This window comes from Mugil cephalus, chromosome 8 (genome assembly GCF_022458985.1).
Source record: "Mugil cephalus isolate CIBA_MC_2020 chromosome 8, CIBA_Mcephalus_1.1, whole genome shotgun sequence".
Classification (NCBI taxonomy): Eukaryota; Metazoa; Chordata; class Actinopteri; order Mugiliformes; family Mugilidae; genus Mugil; species Mugil cephalus.
This window is the reverse complement of record NC_061777.1, coordinates 2,434,347-2,455,801: the sequence shown is the minus strand read 5'-3', so window position 1 is coordinate 2,455,801 and position 21,455 is coordinate 2,434,347. Positions and strand designations below refer to the sequence as shown.

Below are 21,455 nucleotides of genomic sequence, written 5' to 3'. Positions count from 1 at the left end.
AATGTAATTAACTTTTATATAATTCCTCATCAAGAGGCTTTCGAGTGATGCACCGGAGAGATGAGATGCTTTCTGTTTGCTGATAAATGAAGTATGGAAATACAACCATCTACCGCATCGCACTTTCCTTTTCCCTGCTTCCAGGTTATTTAGCAGAGAGATCGATTATGAGCAGCCTCATTTGAAGCAAGGATGGCTCATGGTTCGCCCAATTGAACTCGATTTAAACCTGTACCCCATTAAAACCAAATTTATCTGACCTTGGAAAAACAGCACCAGGATAGATGTTTGAAATCTGGGTTTGCAAGATGCAAAGGAAAAGGAGGCCAGAGCTCTGCTTAGATGATGGAATTGGTTCAAATGTGGGATGTAAAAGAATGAATCAGAGAAAATCAAATAATAGTTAATGCTGTTTTCCAGGGCTCACTTTGCTGTTTGTTGCTAATATATACCGATCAGGCGTAACATTATGACCATAGGAGGGTAAGGGCGTCCAGTTACTAAGGCGGGGCGATACTGGGAATTTTGGTCTCGATCTGATACCAAGTAAATATAAGGCTAGTATAGCCGATACTGATACTTTTCCTTGAAATGATCATTGAATAACTTGGTAATTTTCCCTTTAGTTAGTTGATTATGGTTCCGGTAAAACACAGGACAAACATGGACGCATAGAAGAGAAACTGCAAAAAAGCATCGACCTCGTCATGCTAATATCAATCCAATACCGATACTGGCATTGGTATCGATACTATCAGAAAGTCAGAAAACAAGATGGCCGCGTCCATGAAAGCCCTTGCCATTTTCCAAATATAACTTGGTGGAAACTTGGTGTGTTCAATATTTAGGGAGATTTTATTGATACGGATGCCATTATCGATTCTGCTTATCGATCCGATTCTTTATCGGTTCTCTCATCAGTTTGTCCTGTGAATGTTTGGTTTAGAAAAAGTAGCCGTTTGTGGTTTTGTGTAATCAATAGAAATTTCTAAATGAGAGATAAGAGCTTGTGTAATAAGACAAATAGGAAATTGGTCACTGGATCCTCACGAGCTCTGCTCTGCTGGACTTAGCGACTGCACTTGTTGATCACAGATTGTCCAACACATGGCGCTCGGGGTATTTAATGCCGTGTGTTGTCTACAAATGCTTCAACATGTTGATGGTGTTTCTGCCCTTGCTTTAAATGACGGTGCTGTTTAAGTTGCACGTTGCACTGTTACAGTTCCTTCTGGAGAACTGAAGCCACACATTTAACCGTTTCAGTCTCTCTTCTTCATCGTCACGAGATTTGAATGATGTGTGTCCAAAGATTCTTCTTCTTCTTTCATTTTATGGCAACTTTTAGCAGCGTTACTGCCACCATCTGGACTGGGATGTAAAGACACGGGACGAAATCGGGAATCGTTAAGCATGAAGGCTAATGATATCGAAGTTGAATATAAAATATTTCAATATTTTTATTGTGAAGCAACAGTAGTTGAGTAATCTAATCTTTCCTCATTCCCCTGAGCTCCCTGAGGCCCCCTGTACGATCAAAACTGGATCTGGTTTCATTGTAATCCTAAGAACCTTTGGGGGAAAACAAAAAAAGAAAGAAAAAAGAAAATATTTCCATCCAGAAATCCAGTGGTTTTATTGTTGTGGCTGATTGGTGTGTCTAAATATTGGATGATGCAAAATCTGGTTAATAAATTAATTTTTCATGGTGCTTACACCAGACCAGACCAGTAACTTTAGATGTGTTGCTTGTTCACATGGTTCAGCCTGTTTTCAGAAGTAGGGATGCTGTTGCTATGGTTACCCACAGTTTATCGTACCATGGAATTGAGCTTTAGCTGTCGACCAGAGCTCAGGTGTCAGTGGATGCTAATGGATGCTTTCCCCTGTTAGTCAGAAATGTAGTGATGTCAGAGATAGACAGGAAATGTTGGGAGGAAGCGGAGCAGCGTCATGCCAATCTAACCCGTTTCTGATCAGCTGCTGACTGAGTTGAGCCTGAGGATTGTTGTTAAGGATTGACATGCTTCTCGTTGTACGTATATGCTGCTGTTAGATTTCCTTTTCAACCAGGCTTCAAGTTACTGTGCCCGGACCGACTAGTCATATTTTGGGAGAGGAGAGCTTGAGCCGACTGAGACATCTCAGAAAAAGGTGTGGTGGTGTAAGTAGGGAAAACTTCTGCATATAGGTAACGCACTGAAAGCAGCAAATCCAATTTGACTTTGAAAACTGCTGCAGCTGGGGGAATGTATGTGTGTTAGATTAGATCCTCCCACTTCGGATCAGTGAGTGAATGTGACTGGACACACTTCCAGAGAAGAGCAAGGCAATTTGGACATGTTGACTCGGAAGCCCTGCTCACCCATGGGATTCAAGAAAGCTGCAAGGAGGTGAAAATCTGTTTGTATTCTTAATTAGACTGAGGTAAGACTGTGCATGACGCTACCTTCGTGTATATGTGTTCGTGTATATATGAAAGGCTTTCATCTGTGGTTGAAACACAGAAAAGAACGTTGTGATGTGAATGTGTCTGTTGCAAGCTAATGGACGAAGCGGGAGCCTCTGTTTACCTTAGCCTCAACGGTTCCCCAGCTCTTAGCAGCTTAGCAGCAGATTGCGTCTTTATTGCTCATTAAAGTGCTGTAATAGCCACCAAATGGACAGCGAGCAGCTTTTTGTTATGTACAGTGAACCTGGCATCCTTTCTACAGATGCTTCACTTCGGGGCAAACCTTTAACGGGGGTTGACAACTAACTGACACTAGCACAGTAAGTCTAATGATATTGAATCTAATTCTTGGGATTATTAAACTAAAGGTTTTTAGTTTATCCACGACCATTTGTAGAAAGAGTCATCAAGTAATAATGCACTAGAAGTGGTTATTGCGGTTTTCGTATGTGTGCTGTTGAAGTGGCCAGAGGTTTTTGTTTATTTATTGAAGTGGAGGGGTAGGACCTCCCTTGTGACCTCAGTGCTTCCTGAAATTAATGGACGCGCCATTAGTCCATTTAGAGAGCCATAAACGAACGGGGATGACTTTCTTTTTTAGCCCCAAAGCCTGACCTGTAAAATAATGAAACCCTTTTTAGGTTCCTTACACCTTTTCACCAGCAGACGTCATCCACTTTTGCTCAAATTTATATTTTTAGATGCTGGTTGAACCTCGAAGCACTTTACTTTGTTCAGATTTACAGTATACTCGTTACAACTACAGCTATGGATGATTCCCAAACTAATCTATACAGCTTTGCTATATCAAATCAAACTGCGTGTTCAACCTTTGACCCTCTGTTTATTTCTCCATCATTGGAATCGATATCTGTCTCTGTTTGTCAGCTCCCTCAGTGTTTACACACTTGCCTTTCTCCACGATCTTCTCAATAATACAACCATATGATACTGACCCCGAGGGCGTGTCCACTGATCCCCCGTGGTTTGCACTAAGTGTTCCATCTGTTCCGTGGTTAGCCGTAGCCTCGCATTCGACAGTGCTTGCAGTGCATGCACCTTGTGAACTACCGGCTCCGAAACACCTCATCCACGTCAAGCTCGGATAAAAGTCGACCTCCGCTGTGAATGTTTAGATTTACTCACATGTGGGGTTTGAAGGTTTGAAGTCTTGACCTTCACTGTGCAGCCAAGAAACAACTGGTGAGATACAGAATCGGATGCAACGTACTGAGACAAGCGAAACGTATGTAACCAATGATTTTACTGATATTCCGAAAAAAAAAAAAAAAACAATATCAGTGACTCCGTCTTGGCTCCTAATCGTTTCAGATTCTCTCAGTGTTGTAAAACGGTTGTATTCTGATGCCAAGATGCAAAACGAATGCAAATACTTGGCATCCTTTTCATGCTGTTCACCCTTTCCTTTCCTTCCCCGCTTTCCTGCCACCCCGCTCTCTTCCTAACCTGTGCCTATCTGTGTCCATGTGTGCTGCGTCCAGGTATCAGGAGGAGTACAGTATGGACTCAACCAATGCCCAGTAAGTCCCTGGCAGCATCATGCTTGCATGGCATGGATTGTGTCTGCGGTGGTCACTGGACTGATTGTAAAAATTTTGAAGGTGCACCAAAGCACCTGCTGTTCACGTTGGATATTTTTGCACACGTCATTCTGACTCAGAGGGTTCTGCTGCCTTTTCAACAGCTGCTGTGGTGAAGATATTTACTCCATTGCATTTGATTGCGCCACAGTAAATGGTGAAAAGGCAGCTTTAGTGTTTAGTATCATCTTTCTCCTGGAGAATTATCTGTCTTTTGACTGAATGTGCACGCTAGTCAGTACTGTCAAGTGTGAGATCAGGGTTTGAATTCCCAAACAAAACTAAGCTAATATTAGTGGGAAACACTGTATACTGTGCATGCTGCTAAGCCCATGATCATGACAACGTTTTTTAATTCATTCTCTTTTGGGGAAATCGAGCATCTTGATGTGGTGACAAAAGCTGTGAACGATCAGTAATTTGTGATATTTACAAAAAATCCTTAAAAGCTTTGAAATTCTTGTTAAAGATTGTGCTTTATTTGTTAACTTTTGACTGAAATGATTTGCTCTGGTAAGTGGTAAGTCTTGTAGGGTGCAGAGACTAGCTATTTTTTTTATTTTTTATTTTTTATTTTTTTTGCTCCATGTATGCACTTCGCTTGCCTCGTAGCTAATTCCACAGCGGTGCATGAAAAACAACAGAATAAACTAGAATGTATCAGCAAATGTGTGGGGCTTTTGCAACCAAAGAAAAACTGCAGAAATATACTGCACAGTATGTGCTGCATAAAGCAATGCAGTCAAAGCCTCGAGCATTAAACATTAACAAAGCATCATAATGCAGACAAGTTTTTGCCAAATCCAAGTAAACCTTAAATAATCTACATCCAAATCTAAAGGTTGGGTGAGTTCAATGTGAAATGAGTGAATGAATTCATTTTTATGGAGGTAACACTGACCATTGAAGTGCATATTGACAAAGCAATTGACCCGTCAGCCTCAATACTACAGCCGTACAAATGTTTCCTGTGGGCGTCAGAGCTCTATGTGCAGCTGAGCTGCTGTGACCAAGTAATTACCCTTGTGGGTGAATAAAGTCCAAGTCTAAGGCATTTAATGTAGTGAAGGAAATGTTTAATGCGGTACAAAACCACTGTAAGTCAACGCTAATGTACAGAATATTGCAGAGGGATTTATTGACTTTCCTTCTTCAAACTCTGTTAATGTTTTGTGCAAATTTAAACACATACTTTGCACTATTAATTCATCATTCGGTTTGTCTGCTCCGAATATTTGGGTTGCAGTTAGGAAGTAGTCCACCAAAAATGCCAAACCTCATTTTGCGCAGCCTCATTTGAATAATTGCACCTGACCTTCCATGTATTAACCCGGCCAAAAAAATATATATACAAAGCAAATGTCAAAGTCAGCGCCGTGTTTTCTCCTCTACAGTCTGTAATCTGTCCTGCACTTTGCTGTACGTTTGCACGTGTCATATGTGCAAAAAAACGGCTGAGGTAGAGTTCGTGTGTGTGTTGGGGCCAAGGGGGTGAGGCTCTAGAGGGCAGAGTTGAGCCTCCTGACAGCCTGCTGGATTTAAGATGTTTGACAGTCTTTTCCCTGAAGGAGGAGGGGTGGGAGGTGATGCTGGTGACTCCCTGGGTGTTGAAAATGAGAGGGAGGGCAGAGGTGCACCGATGATCTTGCCTGATGTATTTCTCTCGGTGTTGTGGCAGGAGGCAGTGCAGCCTCCCCACACAGTGATCTGATAAGCATTTTATCATCTGTACCGAGCCTTAATGGCAGCTCAGACTATCCATCATCACCATCATCTTAGTTGGCAACGTAGGATGTGTCCTCTGAAACACGCACTTTGGTCCAAACTAGTAATCCATCATGTACTTTAACACACGGACATTACGGTTGTGATGCTAACTTGGCTAAAAGCAACACATCATGATCTTCAAGGCTGAGGGTTAAGCTAAAAAGGCCGTGGCTGACTGTGACCGGCTGAGACTCCTGTAAATCTGTGATTCATGAAACATAGATCCCTTCATGGGCCACATCACTGTGACGTTATGTTGTCAGCTGGAGGCGAAACAGAGGGAAACTTGAGGCGAAGACTGTCACTGTCAACTATGAAAATGTCATCTTGTCGTATTTTTGGAGGCCAATTACCAGGCACTGTCAGTCGTAGACAACTTAAGTTTGGCCAGTGTTACATGTAAATGCTAATGCTAACTGCTAGGTAATGCAACATTAGTTGCATGTTTCAGGGTTGCAGGTAGCTGCATTTACTACGTTACTCTCCACAGTGGTTCCACTTATTTCTTGTAATATCTTTGTTGGAGAGGCTTCACTTGATAAAGACAGACCAGACTTCGTCCCCTTTGTGTCCTTTGGTCAAATCGTCCATCCAATGAGTGAGAGTGTAGAGGTCGGTGAATGAGTCAGAGATATTTAAATAACTAATAGAGATATATGTACTAATATATTCTATAAAATATGAGTTTTCCTCATCCATTCCATCCAAAACAGTCCGTTGAAATATGCTGACCGCTATTTGCAAGCTGTAGTGTTAGCTATAGTTTTGCCTCCAGTTAAGCCCCGCCCCCCCCCCAAAAAACATCACATTGTTTACAAACCATGAATGGGTCTATTGATTCTCAATGCTGCTACAAAGACATGGATTAGATGAAGAATAAATACATATTCAACGTAATCTTTTGAAATGGTATTAAGTTTATAATTTAAGAGAACCGGTTTTAAAATGGCCTTTTCTGTGGATTATTCATGACTTACTGGTGGTTTTGGCTTGAGAGCAGAGTTTGCTGGAGCTGTGGTGTTGTTAGAAATTGTTTTGAGATCTTGGGGATACGTGGAGCAATGAGCATGTGCACCCTCCATCCCCGTTATCTTCGTTCTCCATCGTTCTCTAATTACAAACTCGTGCTGTTGCATTGTGAACAGCACCACTGGTGATTGACCTTATTTTGTTATTAGCTTCGTTTCTCTTTCAAGCAGCGCCTGGCATAACGATGGTGTTTTTTGTGGCAGTAGCAGATAAACAAAAAGAGGCCTTCTCACGTCACAAGGAAGCTCAGGTTTTGGTTTCAGGTCCACTATTGCACAATCAGAAACCACAACTTACAGTTTCAGCTCACTTCAACTATGGGCACGAGAAACATCTCAGAATATTCAGCAACCACATCCGTCAAAGATGGAGAGACCTCTGCAGACTGTCTGCTCTAGATTTTATATCGCTTACTCAGGACTTTGCACGACCGTGCTAAGAATTTGTATCAGATAATAAGTGCACACGTTTCTTTTTAGTATTGCAACAGTAATACAGACTGAGCATTCACAGTTTGAGTGCACTGTTATGGAGGACATAGACTAGATCAAATTCATAATGGATAAAGGATATTTACTTTGAATGAAGTGCGTTCTAAAGTGGGTGTGTCACATACATTTATTTTAGTTCAGGGGCCACTTAGAGCCTGATTTTAGGGGGGCATAACAATAATAATAATAATAACATAATAACCTATAAATGATGACAACTCCCTTTGTTGAGCAATAAGCCACTGGTTAGTTCTCTTACTAAAACACCCCCTAGTGGATGAACTAGTAATAGCAGTTACTTTTAAAGCTAAAGCTATAAGAAAAATAGGAATAGCAGATGCTTTTATTCAGAAACTCAAGTTAAGGTTTTGAACTTAGCAAATGTTTCCAGATGGGCCAGATTTGAACCCCCTGGTGGGCTGGTTTTGGCCCGCAAGCCATATGTTTTACACCGCTGTCCTAAAGCACCAAAATAGCCAAGTGTATTTTCATTACTCTTCTGTATATTTCTTATGCGTTTGATAAAATAATGGCTATACTTTTAATTAAATTAAGTATATACCTGTGTTATGAGATGCATAGTAGTTTGATTTAATTGGACTTTAATGATGCATGAAATTTCGCAGGTGAGACTACCTGCAATTATCATTTCGTCTGCATTTAGTACATAAGTTCCAGTTTTTCTTGCACAAAGAAATTCAAACATAGTTACAGTTCTTTATTTTTTCACATTCACTTTGTTTAATTTTTCTTTATTTTCTTTATTTCTGTGGCCTTTTTAGTGCTTCTGTAAAACTGCTTCTCATCATGATGCTGAATTATTCTGACCTGCATCCTGTCTGATATTTGTCTCTTAACGTTGATGGACAATGAACGTCTCTCTTATGTTAATCTGACTTTTCATTATCCAGCTATTCAGCAATTTAAGGCCCGGGGCCCTCGAAATGAAGAATGATTTTGCCGACAATAAAGTGAGCAGCGCTTTTATTTGAGCTGCACATTTATGTCAGAGGAACTTCTTGACAGACCCTGAAAGACGTATAATAAAGAGCTTTGAATCAGCATCTGAAAGGAGCTGATTCAAGGCTGAACCATAATAAATTCTGCTGCAGTGCACTTTCACTCGCTCATGCAAAGTGTTTGGTCTAAAATGAGCCGAGGTAATACAGGTCCTTGAGCAGCCTGTGTGCACATCGACCACACGGGACCTGCACCTCTGTAGAAAACCGAGCTCTTATTAAAGTAACTGGCCCCCACTCGATAGTCCACGACTCAGTATCTGTTTGACAAGGTGCTTTTACAATTGCTTCTTGTTCTGTAATGAGGCTTCTGCACGAGAACTCCCAGCGTGGGAAGTTTCCAGTGCTGTTCAGAATAGAACAGAATAGAAGCGGAGAATAACGAAGATCCCGAAGCTTTTTTAATTTTTTTTTCGTTTTTAGCGTCGTATTTTTAGAAACCCTGCAGCTTTTATATCGGGCTCATTTCAGCGAGTGGTGCATGTGAAATTTTCCATATTTTTTTTTGCCAGAGTTTGCAGCAGAGCATAAGCTGCCATGAAACCAGGCTGTGATGAGAAGGACTCGTCATACTGTTAACAGGACCAGATGATGCATTATGGGACACAGCGCTGACTCTTTGCCCTGAGGCTTGGATCTTATCAGAAACCTCGACACAACGGTTGGCTCCGCTCAGACTTTCTGGTTGGTCAGAGATGAGTGATGTGATAATGTTCACATTTGTTGCCATGCCAACACTGGTGCTAATTTAATGTGGGGTTTTTAGGCAGATTTTAGTGCAGCCAAATACAAAGTTCCACGTGACTGTTGCAGCAGATCAGACCTCGCTGAATGTTGTAACCGTGCGGCGCAGACAGAAGCAACGTGTTAGTCCTGACATAACCGCGACACACAACCCCTACTAGGTTCACCAGGGTTCAGTCCGACAATACTCTGACAAATACTCCGCATGGCACGGAGCAGCTGGCAGGTGCTTGACACTATTTTTTTTTTCCTGGCCTTTAATCAACAAGCTGTTTGATGTTTATTTAGAAGTCGACCCGACAGTTGTTGAAGCTCAGTGTCTCAGGTGAAGGTGCATCAAACTGTGTGTGTGTGTGTGTGTGTGTGTGTGTGTTGATCTCAGCTCCTGCCAATCAGATTAAATAATTTTTCACATTAGCTGCTACACTGATCAGCCAAAGCATTATAACCACTGACAGGAGAATTGAATAACATTTAAACCATCTTGTCCATTCTGCTGGGAAACTTTTGGACCTGGCAAACATGTAGAACCTAACCCCACAGCAATAACACTCCCTTACACACACATACACAAAAACACACACAAACTTCTACTAATCATCAATTCACAGGTCCTTAAAATCATTGATCTGGTTAAAACTGCGCAAATTATGTACAAAGTGAACAATAATATGCTTGTTTAATGTGTGTTTCTGGCTACGTTTTCAGGAATGTTTGCTCCTTTTTTATGAAAGGTAGTTGACAAAATTGGAATATATAGTAAAAAGGAAAGGCACGATAAGCCAAGGCTTCAGCCTGTACCTTTTCAGTTTGTGTATATTTTAGTAACAACTCAAAAAACACGAACAGCACAAGGTGTTGACCTGGCCTCCAGATTCACTAGATCCCAAACTGATCAAGTTTGACCCCTCCCCTCAAATGACCCACAATAACAACATTGTGTTTCCAAATGTGTCCGTTCTCTGATGAGTCACAACAGTTTTGGAGGCACAATGGAGACCTACACAACATTAGGTCATAATGTTATGGCTGATCGGTGTACTGACTGACTTTCTTGCCAAGTAGCTACACCTAGTGCGTCTTCTCAGCCTGTTACGGCTCCTCTCAGACATCCTGATTTGGCAAAGCGCTCGTGTTTGTGGCTCGTGTCCACACGTTGGTGGTGATGTGTTGCAGACGAGAGCGATGCCAAAGGAGAGCAGGCTCTTAAAAGGTAACGCTGTAGGTCTGCATCTACTGGAAGTCGTCTCTGGTAGGAGAACGAGGTATTTATAGCCTCAGATACACAGAGACAAGATGAACTGATGAAGATTTAGATCAGTGGCAAAGCTGTGGTGATTATAAATTATGGGGACATTTGTTTAATTGATTCATTAACGAGAACTTTACACCAACAGGGTTTGCAACTTTGCATGAATCTTGAAAAGTTTGTGTAGATTGTCTCTCTGTTGCCTGGTGACAATGATTTGCCTATAACAACGTCCATCAGGGCCTTTAAAATAAAAACATGATAAAAAATTTAAATAAAGTCAGTGCATCCTGCAGCTAGCACGGCTAGCACTCTGAAACACTCTTAAACTGAAAGCTCATAGTTTTTATTACGTTCGAATAAAATGTGATGAACCATTATAGGAGAAAATAAAACGAGTCTTTACATTTATGCAAATTAGCACATATTCAAGTAGATAACTTCTAATTTACTCTGCTATTTTTTTTTTTTTTTTTAGACAGGGAAACCATAGACACAACAGCAGGATTAATAAACGCTTAAGCTTTAAAAATGACACCACTGTATCACCCTGAAATAAACAGGGTCCATTTATTGGGCAAATTGACGAGGAAAAAACTACTACTGCACAAACATGAAGCATTTATGGCAACTTTTCTTCGTGTGTCAATATTAAATATTTTGCAGCTTCCTCTGTTTGAGTCTATTTGAGTTTATTTGTTTGTGTAAACCATTATAAACCTCCGACCATTATAAGAATCCCAGCTATTAATTGAATTGAATCGGCCGCTATTAGAGGAAATAGAGGCTTTTTACAGAATGTCATAAATCCAGAAGTCGCCGTGTTGGAGGCACTCGATTGCTCGGAGGTAATCTGCTTCAGTCTGTGTGCTTTGTTGGCGACATGGTGACTTCTGGACTTCTGATGAAAACCCTCCATATAGTAAATGACCCGATCATGATGCATTTCATTCTTATCGCAGCGTTAAGAGCGGGAATAAATGCAGCCGCAGAGTCTGAACCTCTTCAGGAACCTCTCCTTCTGGGTCAGATTCTACCAGCCGTAGTCATAAATCCTCCGTAAAACATTAACGCATGGGCATCCTCTCCCTGAGAGGGGTGTGGAGTGGGCGTGGCCAGGCACAGCTCATTAGCATTTAAAGGTACAGACACAGAATCAGCCTGTTCTCAGCAGAGCTCAGTGGAGCCACTTTATGATTGACTGAAATTTAAGACCAAGGCTGAATTTGCAGTAATACACTTTGAAAACAACGATGTTGGACCTCTGACACATATATGAAAATGATGAAAAAATGTATAATATGGGACCTTTAATATATCAGCACTGGACTCTTCTATCATTGGTTTTGGAGTTTCGGGTTTATCTTTTTGTTTTGTATGAAGGGAGGCATCTGTAGCTGTGTGCTTGGGTTAGGAAGGACTTTTTATATGGAGTCTCCTATACACAAAAATGTGTGTGTTTCTCTAATCCCTCGGTCTGGGAGAAGATAACACACAGACATGTCAGTGAATGTTTCCCGCCCTTGAAGTGGTCTCTATGGCGATAGAGCAGGAAGAAGGGGGGAGAGGGGATGGCTCCTATATCACGTTCTTTCTTCCACCTACACTCGTTATCTGCACATATAGCCGGCTGCTGTAATTGCCCTCTCCTCACAATCCTCTCCTCCCTCGTCTTTTTCTTGCACCCTGTGTTCATGGTGTCAGACGGTGGGTAAGACTCTGAGGGGTTTCTGCTGTGACCCTTCGTGTTCCCTGTCCCACTCATTAGAGACAACAAGCGCTGCACGTTACAGAAACGGAAAAGATAATAGTCCGACCTCATTACCCGCCTCCACACTTCTGTAGCTACCACACACCAAGCATATTAACGTCCATTACATCTGCTCACATCTTTAATAGCTCTGCACACTTCTGTCTCCAGTATAAACCAGACTGTCTTCTCATGTCCCCACTTATTGGACGTTCAGAGATGGTTTTCTGCATTCCTTGGTTGGAACCAGTGGTTATTTGAGTTACTGTTGCCTTTCTATCATCTCCAACCAGTCGACCCATTCTCCTCTGACCTCTCGCATCAATAACTGCTGCTCACTGGACGTTTTCTCTTTTTCCAGACCATTCTCTGTTAAACTCTAGAGATGGTTGTTTGTGTAAATCTCAGTAGATCAACAGTTTCTGAATTATTCAGACCAACAACCAACAACCAGACCACGTTCAAAGTCATTCTGATGCTCGGTTTGAACTTCAGCAAGTTGTCTTCATCACCTCTACATGACTAAATGCATTGAATCGCAGCCATGTGATTGGCTGATTAGCTATTTGTGCTAACAAGCAATTAAACAGGTGTTCCTAATAAAGCGGCAAGTGAACGTATAATGAACAGTCCTCATCATGCAGTTTTTTTCTGCTCTTGGATTGACACCACATGACCTGTGCAAACCTGGAAACACTGTCTATTCATGAAGAAAATAGTGAGTTTGACTTTATGCATAATTTATCTTCTACATTTAGCTACGATAATGTTTACGTATCTCACTTACACTGGCACAGAAGGAACAATAAAGAACCGTTTGGCTGCTTCCACACTAACTGATTATGTTTCATGTCTTATATCAGATTTCATTATATACATTTAGCTGAGGGACATACTTGACCAACAGAGGATGATAAATTTACATTGTTTATACGTGTTTGTATTTATTTATTTACACCTTAATACAGAGACAATAACGTAGAAGAAACACAAGATACGTAAAGTGCTGGAGAGGGAAAAAAACTAACAAAAAATACTCAAAACAAATTAATAACGAAGAACAACATTGTGTCAGGGGATGATGGAGGTTTCAGGACAAAAAGGTGACGAGGCCACGACATTTAACAAAAGGCACAGAAACATGGCTACAGGACAAAAAACACAGAGACAAAAACGACACAACCAGGAACAAAGGGAAAGGCAGGACTATATATACACAGAGGGCAGATCCTCCAGAGGACGAATGGTTACAGAAAGTAAATGATGAAGCAGGAATGAGACCACAAGAAAAAACTATTTGAATTTAAAACCAATCTCGACCTTAATCGAAAGCTCTTCCATTATTTGACACTTTCTACGACAGGTTTTGATAAGTTCAATTTTTAACTGTGATAGAGAAAAAAAATTACTCCAGTAAGTTGCCCAGTTGCTCAATAGCGCCCTCTTCCGTTAGGTAGAGGTAATGTCAGATGACAAAGATTAGATATGTTACACACACACACACACACACACACACACACACATAAAATACATTAACTACAGTATGAAAAGTCTGAACAAGAAATGCATGAAATAAAAATGATGAAAGTGACTGGAATCATGTGGAAATCACCTTCACAGCTCAGACCAATGGACAATTATTCAAATTTATTTAAATTTACATCATTATTACACATATTATCCCACAGACACGCGTCCCTGGTTTGGATCCATGTACTTGAACATTTAACAGCCCTGACTATAGATTGTACATTCAGCACGTGTCATGTTATTACATTATGCATATGCATCACAACAAGTGCATCACCATCAGTGTTGGCGGCTTTCGTGAGCAGCTCTGTATTTATGGGGTAGTTTTCATCATTGAACAAAGCACCGGTGCTGCTGCACATTAAAACCCAGGGTCGTCTGTGGTTAATGCTGCTGATGGGAACAGAAGATAAACGCTGGGAAAAGGCCTGCGCAGCTTTTTGGGATATTTAATTTTTTATTCATGTATTAATTTACGAGGATGTTGCTGTTGCATCATTAGACTGTAAAGTGAGACTGTGTGTCTGGTTTTTGGTGTTTTGAGTGAGAAACCTTAGCGCTGAACTGAACATTTAAAGTTGGATCTTGAGGGGAAAATTATGTTTTTTGGTGTAAATCCTGAAACGCGGATATTATGTTGTGGTATGAGGATCTTAAAGAGTCGTAATCCACCTGAATGTCACCGTGAATCTGCTTAGATGTTAATCCTCTGTGCATTCACCGTGTCGCTTCTCCCCACAGAGTGCAGGTAGAGTTCTATGTCAACGAAAACACCTTCAAGGAGAGGCTGAAGCTTTTCTTCATCAAAAACCAAAGGTCAAGTAAGTACAGTCGATGGGACGGGACGGGGACGGGGACGGGGAGGGGGGGGGCTTCGACAACCACCATTGTCTTGTAAAATAATAAGAGGCCTGCTGCCACCAGATGTGCTCTGAGCGGACAAATAAAAGCGTAATGTAGGAAATTGCCGTGGGTGATGGTGCATATCCAATTTCTGTCTCAGTTAGGGTTTTTTTTTTTGGTCATTACATTAGCCATCTCATTGTCATGTTTTGTGGGGAGGGGGGGGTGCACACTGTGGCCCAGCGTGCATGGGAGATTATGGCTCATACACCGAGAGGCAAATAAGAGGCTGCAGCGTCTTCTTGTCATTAGGACGATAAGACGTCACAGTGCGGCTCTGCTCTGCAGTTTGGTGCTTTGTGACTGGAAGTCATCTCGTTTGCATGTAGTTATACAAATGTCCACTATACAAGTGTTGTTGATTCCCTGGTAGAACATGCCGTTAAAATATGCACCGCCCCGGCTGCGCTGTCTTCTCCTCGGCTCGTTGACGTGTGACTCTAATGAAAATGTCACCCTCGGCCGCAGGCGACTGTCGCTCTATTTCCCGTTGGTTTTGTCCAGTTTCTAATCATTTTAACATCGATGCAAGTTTCACGCGAAGGGATCTAAAGATTAGGTGACGCCACACAAGGGTGATGGGAAACAGCTGCTAGCATAACAACACCCTCTGGCTAACGAGACAAGTTTTTGTTTTTATCCAGATTAGATTTGTAACGGCACCAGTCATTTCTAAAGACTCTTGAAGTCCTTCAGCGTGATGGGGTTATTTTCATTTTATTCTCGGAGGATTTGAAAGTTCAGAGGGAATCACTTGTGACAGGGTGTCAGAGCAGCACGGAGCTGCATTAGTTATGCCTCAGGGCTGAAGACATTTTATCCACAGCTCAAGCAGAGACAGATCTCTAATACGGAGCGATGTAGCTGCATCTGTGGTCAGCACAAGACTCGCTTCAATAGACAAGTGTGAAGAAAGTGCAGGAGCCTTAATTGCAGGCTGATGGTGAACGAGGAGATTATCACATCAGCGTTTGTGTCTGCCGCTCCGTAGGCCTCAGAATCCGCTTGTTCAACTTCTCCCTGAAGATTCTCACCTGTGTCCTCTACATCGTTAGAGTCAGCCTGGAAAACCCCACGGAGATCGCTGGCAACATAAGGTGAGAGACGCACTTTTCACCTGTTCACCTCTGTGAGAAATTAAGAAGAAAACCCTGAGAGGAATTTAAGATATTCAGAAAAGGAAAACGTCCAGAAAAGGTCTCTTATTGCTTCTAATGCTGTCCATCGTATCATTTTCTGGGTGATAGATGAAAACCAGGTTACTCGGTGCAAGCCAGAGGATTCCTTCACAAAATATGTTCCCGTTGGCATGTGCATCAGAGAACAAATGTGAAAGACATCAGGAGAGCAGATTTTTAAATCATAATTCCAGCATCTGAGTTTTGGGTATAATAGTTCAGTCGGGTGTATAATTGAGCACATGCAGTGACTGAGACAGAGCAAAGCTAAGTTGCTCGTCCTGTGGAACCATGTGGAGGATGTGCACCACAACCAGTGAAATCTAACCAAGGTGAAACATCTGAAACCAAGGCAAAATATCTGTTTGATTTTCAGTCTAGAAACACTAGTCTTTAGATACGTGTAGGTTATTTGAGGCGAGAAGTAAGTAACATTTAAACCATCTTGTGACAATTCACTGTTTCTGCTGGGAAACTTTTGGACCTGGTATTTATTCATTGATGTGGATGTTTCTTAGACATGTAGCCCCCATCTAGACCAGACCAGACCAGACCAGACCAGGGGCCTCATTTATCAAACCGTGTGTAGAAAAGGTTCTAAATTCTGTCATAGGAATGAAATTTAGAACGTGTCTAAATACAAAAAAGTCTGTATCTATCGAACGTATGGACACCGGTCCTACGCACACTAATAAGTAATCGGTGATGATAAATCCCACCTAATGTTCCGCTGGGTCGTATGTGGGACGGCAGTAGTTTTTTGACAAACCGGAGCTCTGTACACGAGTTGTGTTTGAGCAAATGCTGCATGAAATATGTCGTTGGAAAGCTCAGTTTCTTCTGATTTCAATTATATAAGCCCAATAAAAACGAGCATAAACTCACCAGAAGAGCCTCATATCGATCCAACAGTCAGTATTATCCAGGTCAAAACGCTCCGTTTATATCGCTGAGGGTCCAAACTGTCCATTTCAGTCGTATATTCAGTCCCAAAACTACTTTTAGTTCCATAAAAATCCACAAAGAGCTATTTCAACATCTTGGATAAAGAAGGAGATACCTGGTATAGTTCGGTTGACGGGCAGACAGACCTGTTATTAGAGCTGGACGTCTGTGCGTAATTTCAAACGAGAAACGATGCAAAAAATGTGATTTGACTTCACTAACTCTGTATCCGTTGCTCTAATAGTTATAAAACATAATTCCTCTGAGTGTCACCTTCCAGTGGAGCCCAGGATTATGACTGTACGTTGAAGTGTTCAAAAGTTCTGGCCTTTTTATTCAAAATGTGTCCAAATGGCACCGGAAACGCCTGGTTACACCCTCAGACAAAAGGGTAAAAGAAACTCAGTTTTGGTCATTTTTATATGCAGTTTGAACTGGAAGTAAGTAAGACTTTATGCTATGATAATCTTGTGTTAACCAGATGAGATCTGTCCTCAGTTTCCTCTGCAAAAAAATTTCAGGCGAACCCAACAACTTCTTATTTTTAACTGTGTGAGAACTTTGATTCCTCAAGAACAAAACCACTTAGAGTGATTCTGACTTTTGTGATAGAAATGTCAGAGTCTTGTCTTTTAAAGGAGACCAAGAACATGCACAAGCTCCAAACTGTTCATTAGCAGCATTCAGTTCACTTTGGGTACGTCCCAAACAGGCGCATTTCTGAGAAAAAGGCTGGAATACTACTGTTGCATGGTTCGGGTCATTTGCATTCAGAAACGCGTGCAGGGACTTTTTTTGATGGCAAAGACAAAGAGGACCAGTCCCTCCTGAGCTCCAGAGCGGTGGAGAAAAACCACCAAATCTATAGATGAAATCGAGGATCATCTGACGAACATCGCAAACACTTTACTGCAAATGAACTGAAACAGATTGATGCATAATGTCACAAATGTTAAATTAATAAGATTATTTTCCCACGCACACTTTCAATTGGAAATTTCTCACTTTCCAAAGATGACTGGAGATGGGTTTTAAATCACTTAAAATCCTTCAACAGTGAAAGATAAGCAATCATGCTTGTACTTCAACTTTTCTTTTCAAGTTGTCCCACCACTAAATTACCAATAGAGCATTTTTATTATCAGGGGAAACGGCTGCATGCGGTTACTTGTGAAGTTTGAGATGCTGCTGAACACTGCAACTCTCTTAATGCGTTTTATGTGTAGTTCCACTGTTTCTCCACTAGGTTTTGTGTGTACGCACGGTCAGAGTTGTGCTTAAATTTGCAGTTTTCTAAGTACAAATTCAAATTGATAAATACTTTGTGTTGAAATGCGCTTACGCTCTCTTTGTGCACACATCTTGTTCGTACGCACGGTTGATAAATGAGGCCCCAGGAACCTTTTTTCCTACTCTTCCTTATTTATATAAATTATATTAAGTTGATTTCTTTTCAGTGTAGATTTTCCACATTGTGTTGAGTTTGTCCTGATGATCTACGGTGGAAATGTTTCCCAGTGGGTCCGTTTCCCGTCACGCCCACACATTTCTAAGCTGTTTTTGTGTTTCCTCCTCTACATTCTGTTTCTGTAGTGCAATATCTCGCAACAACAGTTGGAATAATACAACAGAGTCCCTTGAAATCGACTGGTATGTTTCTGTCAAAAAAAACAGGAATTTAATCCTTAAAGTCTGTTCGGTTTCTGTGTTACTATAATGAAGAGGAGACGGTGAAGTTTGAGTTTGTTTTTTTTTGTTTTTTTTTTTGACAGGCGTCTGATTTTCTGGGTGAACAGATTGGAATCTGTATGGGCGATACAGGTGAGACTAATAACTTTGGGAGGAGAGTGCACATAAATCAGATTCATCCGGCAAATACAACAGCAGCCATCTATTAGATGAAAGCGTTGAAGAGGAAGCTAGTTCCCCAATGACGGATGAAGAGCCGGGAGAAATTAGTCTGTATTCGTGGGGTTCATTTGTCTCCTTCTGTCCTCTGCTCTAGGTGACAGTGGCCTTAATCAGTTTCTTGGAGACTATGCTTATCACATATCTCAGTTACAAGGTAAGGGATTGGTTCACGTAGCATGCTTTTCCTCATTAATCCATGTTTGTTCGAGTGCAGCATTTCTAAAGGCACAAGGACACAACTCTTTAGTTTTCATGAAATTTAAACTCATACATCAATCACTCTGAACTCAGAAGCTAGTTTCTTTGCAGACCTGTCGGTGCCGTTTGTGTTTTATTTATGTGGGCTTCTTAAATCTGCACATGCAATGACTTTAACGAGAAGTTAAATTTGAATTAACATCAGTCTCAGAACATACGGGCTCCTCCCTCATCTCATCAACACATTCATATTCACACTTCTGTGTAACTTAATATATATTTCACTCTAATTTGTTCTTTCATTAGTGCAACGTAGACTTGGTTCATTGTGTCGTTGCCTCATTCAGTGATAATAACCTTAACAGATATTTATTCACATTATAGAGTCACATTATTACAAGCTGGTCTTAATAAAGAGAAAATTGTCAAATAATATTATTGACCAATTTATCCAACCTGTTTAAAATGAAATGTATGACATTTTAAAAGTAAAATACATGGAATCAAACAACACAAACACATCTTAAAACTATTTATTATTATTTCCTTCCCTGGTTGAATATGCTTCCAGAGGATGAGTCTGGAGAAACTGAGGAGAATAAGAATAACGCTCATCTTTTCATACTCTGTAAATCTGTGAAACAGAAGCAAAAACGAGAAACAGGATGAAAGACAATTTAGTTCTCGATGGTTTAAATGTGTTTTTATCTATTAACTTACTCCACATCTACTTAATCTATTCTGTTTTAAACCCATATTTATTGTTTCAAAAATATATTTACCTTAAACTACATTTAAGTTCTGAAAATGCTGTATCAAGCTAATGTTAGCTAACTACATTGGCTACTATGAAACTAACAGGCTAATATTAGCTAATTTACCAGAACGTACTCGGTAGAATCGTTCTTCAAATGCCGGACAAAGTCTGACGTCGTAGTCGGTCCGAAATCTTTGTTTTGCACGTTTAACATTCTGCAGTTCACTGTTCGCCTTCACATGCAGCACAAGTTTTTTCTGTCAAGTCACAAGTCATCAAAACCTCATCTCTGCTTAAGAGGGAGAATTATGCAAGTTTAGAAGTGATGATACTTCATGACGTGTGAGATTGTTTCACTGATTCAAACACTGGAAACACTTTTCTTTTTAATGGACATAAATGGGGCCGTAATCAACGAACACTTCAAAGCCGTCGATGCATTAGCACTAAAACGATGTTGATTTAGATTTATGGAGCCTGTATCTGATGTGCTGCTGCATTCATTCAGACATTAGGGAGACACTTGTTTTCCATTTGAATGCAGCAATTACACAGAGATATTTTGGGAAAACTTTCACATCTTCTCCGCCAGTAGTTTCTTTCTGCTGCTCCTTTATGAATTTATTTATTACACACAGTCCAGCCATGTCTTTTTCCTTCCTCTTTCCTGGGAGGGTTGTTTATGGATTGCGCCTCATTTGTTTCATGTGAGGCAAACGTCGATATTCTATTTTTCTGGGCTCCTGATGAACTTGGTGTCACAGTTTTCTTTTTTTCTTAACGGTCTCCGCTGAGCTGTTTTAATGACCTCACCATCGACCAGATTCACCACCAACTGCAGATTGTGAACTCAGCTCGATATGTGATTAGCATGCAATATCCCATACGCTCATTGTGCAACACTTCTAGTTCAGAGACGTATTGACTTGATATAGAAGCTATATAAATAAAACTGAGCTGAATGTGCTTCTGTTGTTTGTTGAAGGAGTCGAGGTTTTATTCATTCAGGGTCGTGTTAAATACATACAACGCAAAGATACAAAACAAAGATAAAAGAGGAGGGAAGTCTTCATGAAGTTGTAGAAATCCAGAAAGAAAAGATCGCAAATTATTTAGAAATAATAATTGAAATGAATGAGCAGATTCCTCTCACTCACACTTAACACTTCCTAGGAAAACTGTAATTAACAGCTGACGTCCTCCATTATCACTGGAACTGGGCCCATCGTCCCTTCTCACTGGTTCATTGAATTATTTCCCATCAATTTCCTTTTTCCAGGGGAACATCTGGGAGCAGATCTTCCAGATATCCTTCATATTGGAGATGATCAATACAGTGCCATTTATTATCACAGTGAGTAATCCACTTTATCAGAGCAGTGTGCTGGAGGTTTGTCCACTGGCCTTTTGTGTTGACCTGATATCACTCATCCAGTTTTATCATTTATAACATTTTTCTTTTCTTTTTTCCTTGAGATCTTCTGGCGCCCGTTGAGAAATATCTTCGTTCCGGTGTTTCTTAACTGCTGGTTAGCCAAAGGAGCCCTGGAGAACATGATAGTAAGTAAATCTGCGTATTCTGCAGCTGTATTGAAGGAGACATGTAGCGAACTATTGCAGGCTTTGAGGTAACATTATCCTACGTCCAGCAGGTATTATAGCTCATATCTAATACTGCGTGAGGGCTGAGTGGGTTTATATGATTTAACTGAGCAGGCTCATTTCTTTCTTCCTAGTTTTCTGACAATCTTGTGTTATGGGCTGATGCATCTTTATGGTGCTAGTGCTACTATCCTCTCTGATTATCTACTATCCTCTTCAGGTTTTTACTCTCATATCATTAGATCTTCATTATCGAAGCCTTTGCATGTGTTGGAGGAAAGCAGACCTATACTTTAGACAGAAAATGAGAGATTTGGGAACCACATTTC

General features: G+C 40.8%; 1 protein-coding gene across 20 annotated transcripts in view; it reads left to right on the top strand.

The window, feature by feature from the left end:
- Positions 1 to 21,455, top strand: part of kcnt1b (potassium sodium-activated channel subfamily T member 1b) — a 77,680-nt gene that overhangs the window by 24,641 nt on the left and 31,584 nt on the right. For 12 of the 20 annotated variants that reach the window (XM_047591221.1, XM_047591217.1, XM_047591211.1 and 9 more), the window contains 8 exons: positions 3,955 to 3,993; positions 14,374 to 14,453; positions 15,527 to 15,632; positions 18,252 to 18,308; positions 18,431 to 18,479; positions 18,664 to 18,723; positions 20,804 to 20,878; positions 21,001 to 21,084. In XM_047591221.1, the coding sequence (XP_047447177.1) occupies positions 3,955 to 3,993; positions 14,374 to 14,453; positions 15,527 to 15,632; positions 18,252 to 18,308; positions 18,431 to 18,479; positions 18,664 to 18,723; positions 20,804 to 20,878; positions 21,001 to 21,084 (550 nt within the window). Of the gene's footprint in view, positions 1 to 895; positions 3,699 to 3,954; positions 3,994 to 14,373; positions 14,454 to 15,526; positions 15,633 to 18,251; positions 18,309 to 18,430; positions 18,480 to 18,663; positions 18,724 to 20,803; positions 20,879 to 21,000; positions 21,085 to 21,455 lie in introns of those variants that run through there. The other 8 variants (XM_047591230.1, XM_047591228.1, XM_047591229.1 and 5 more) reach the window with 2 other exon arrangements.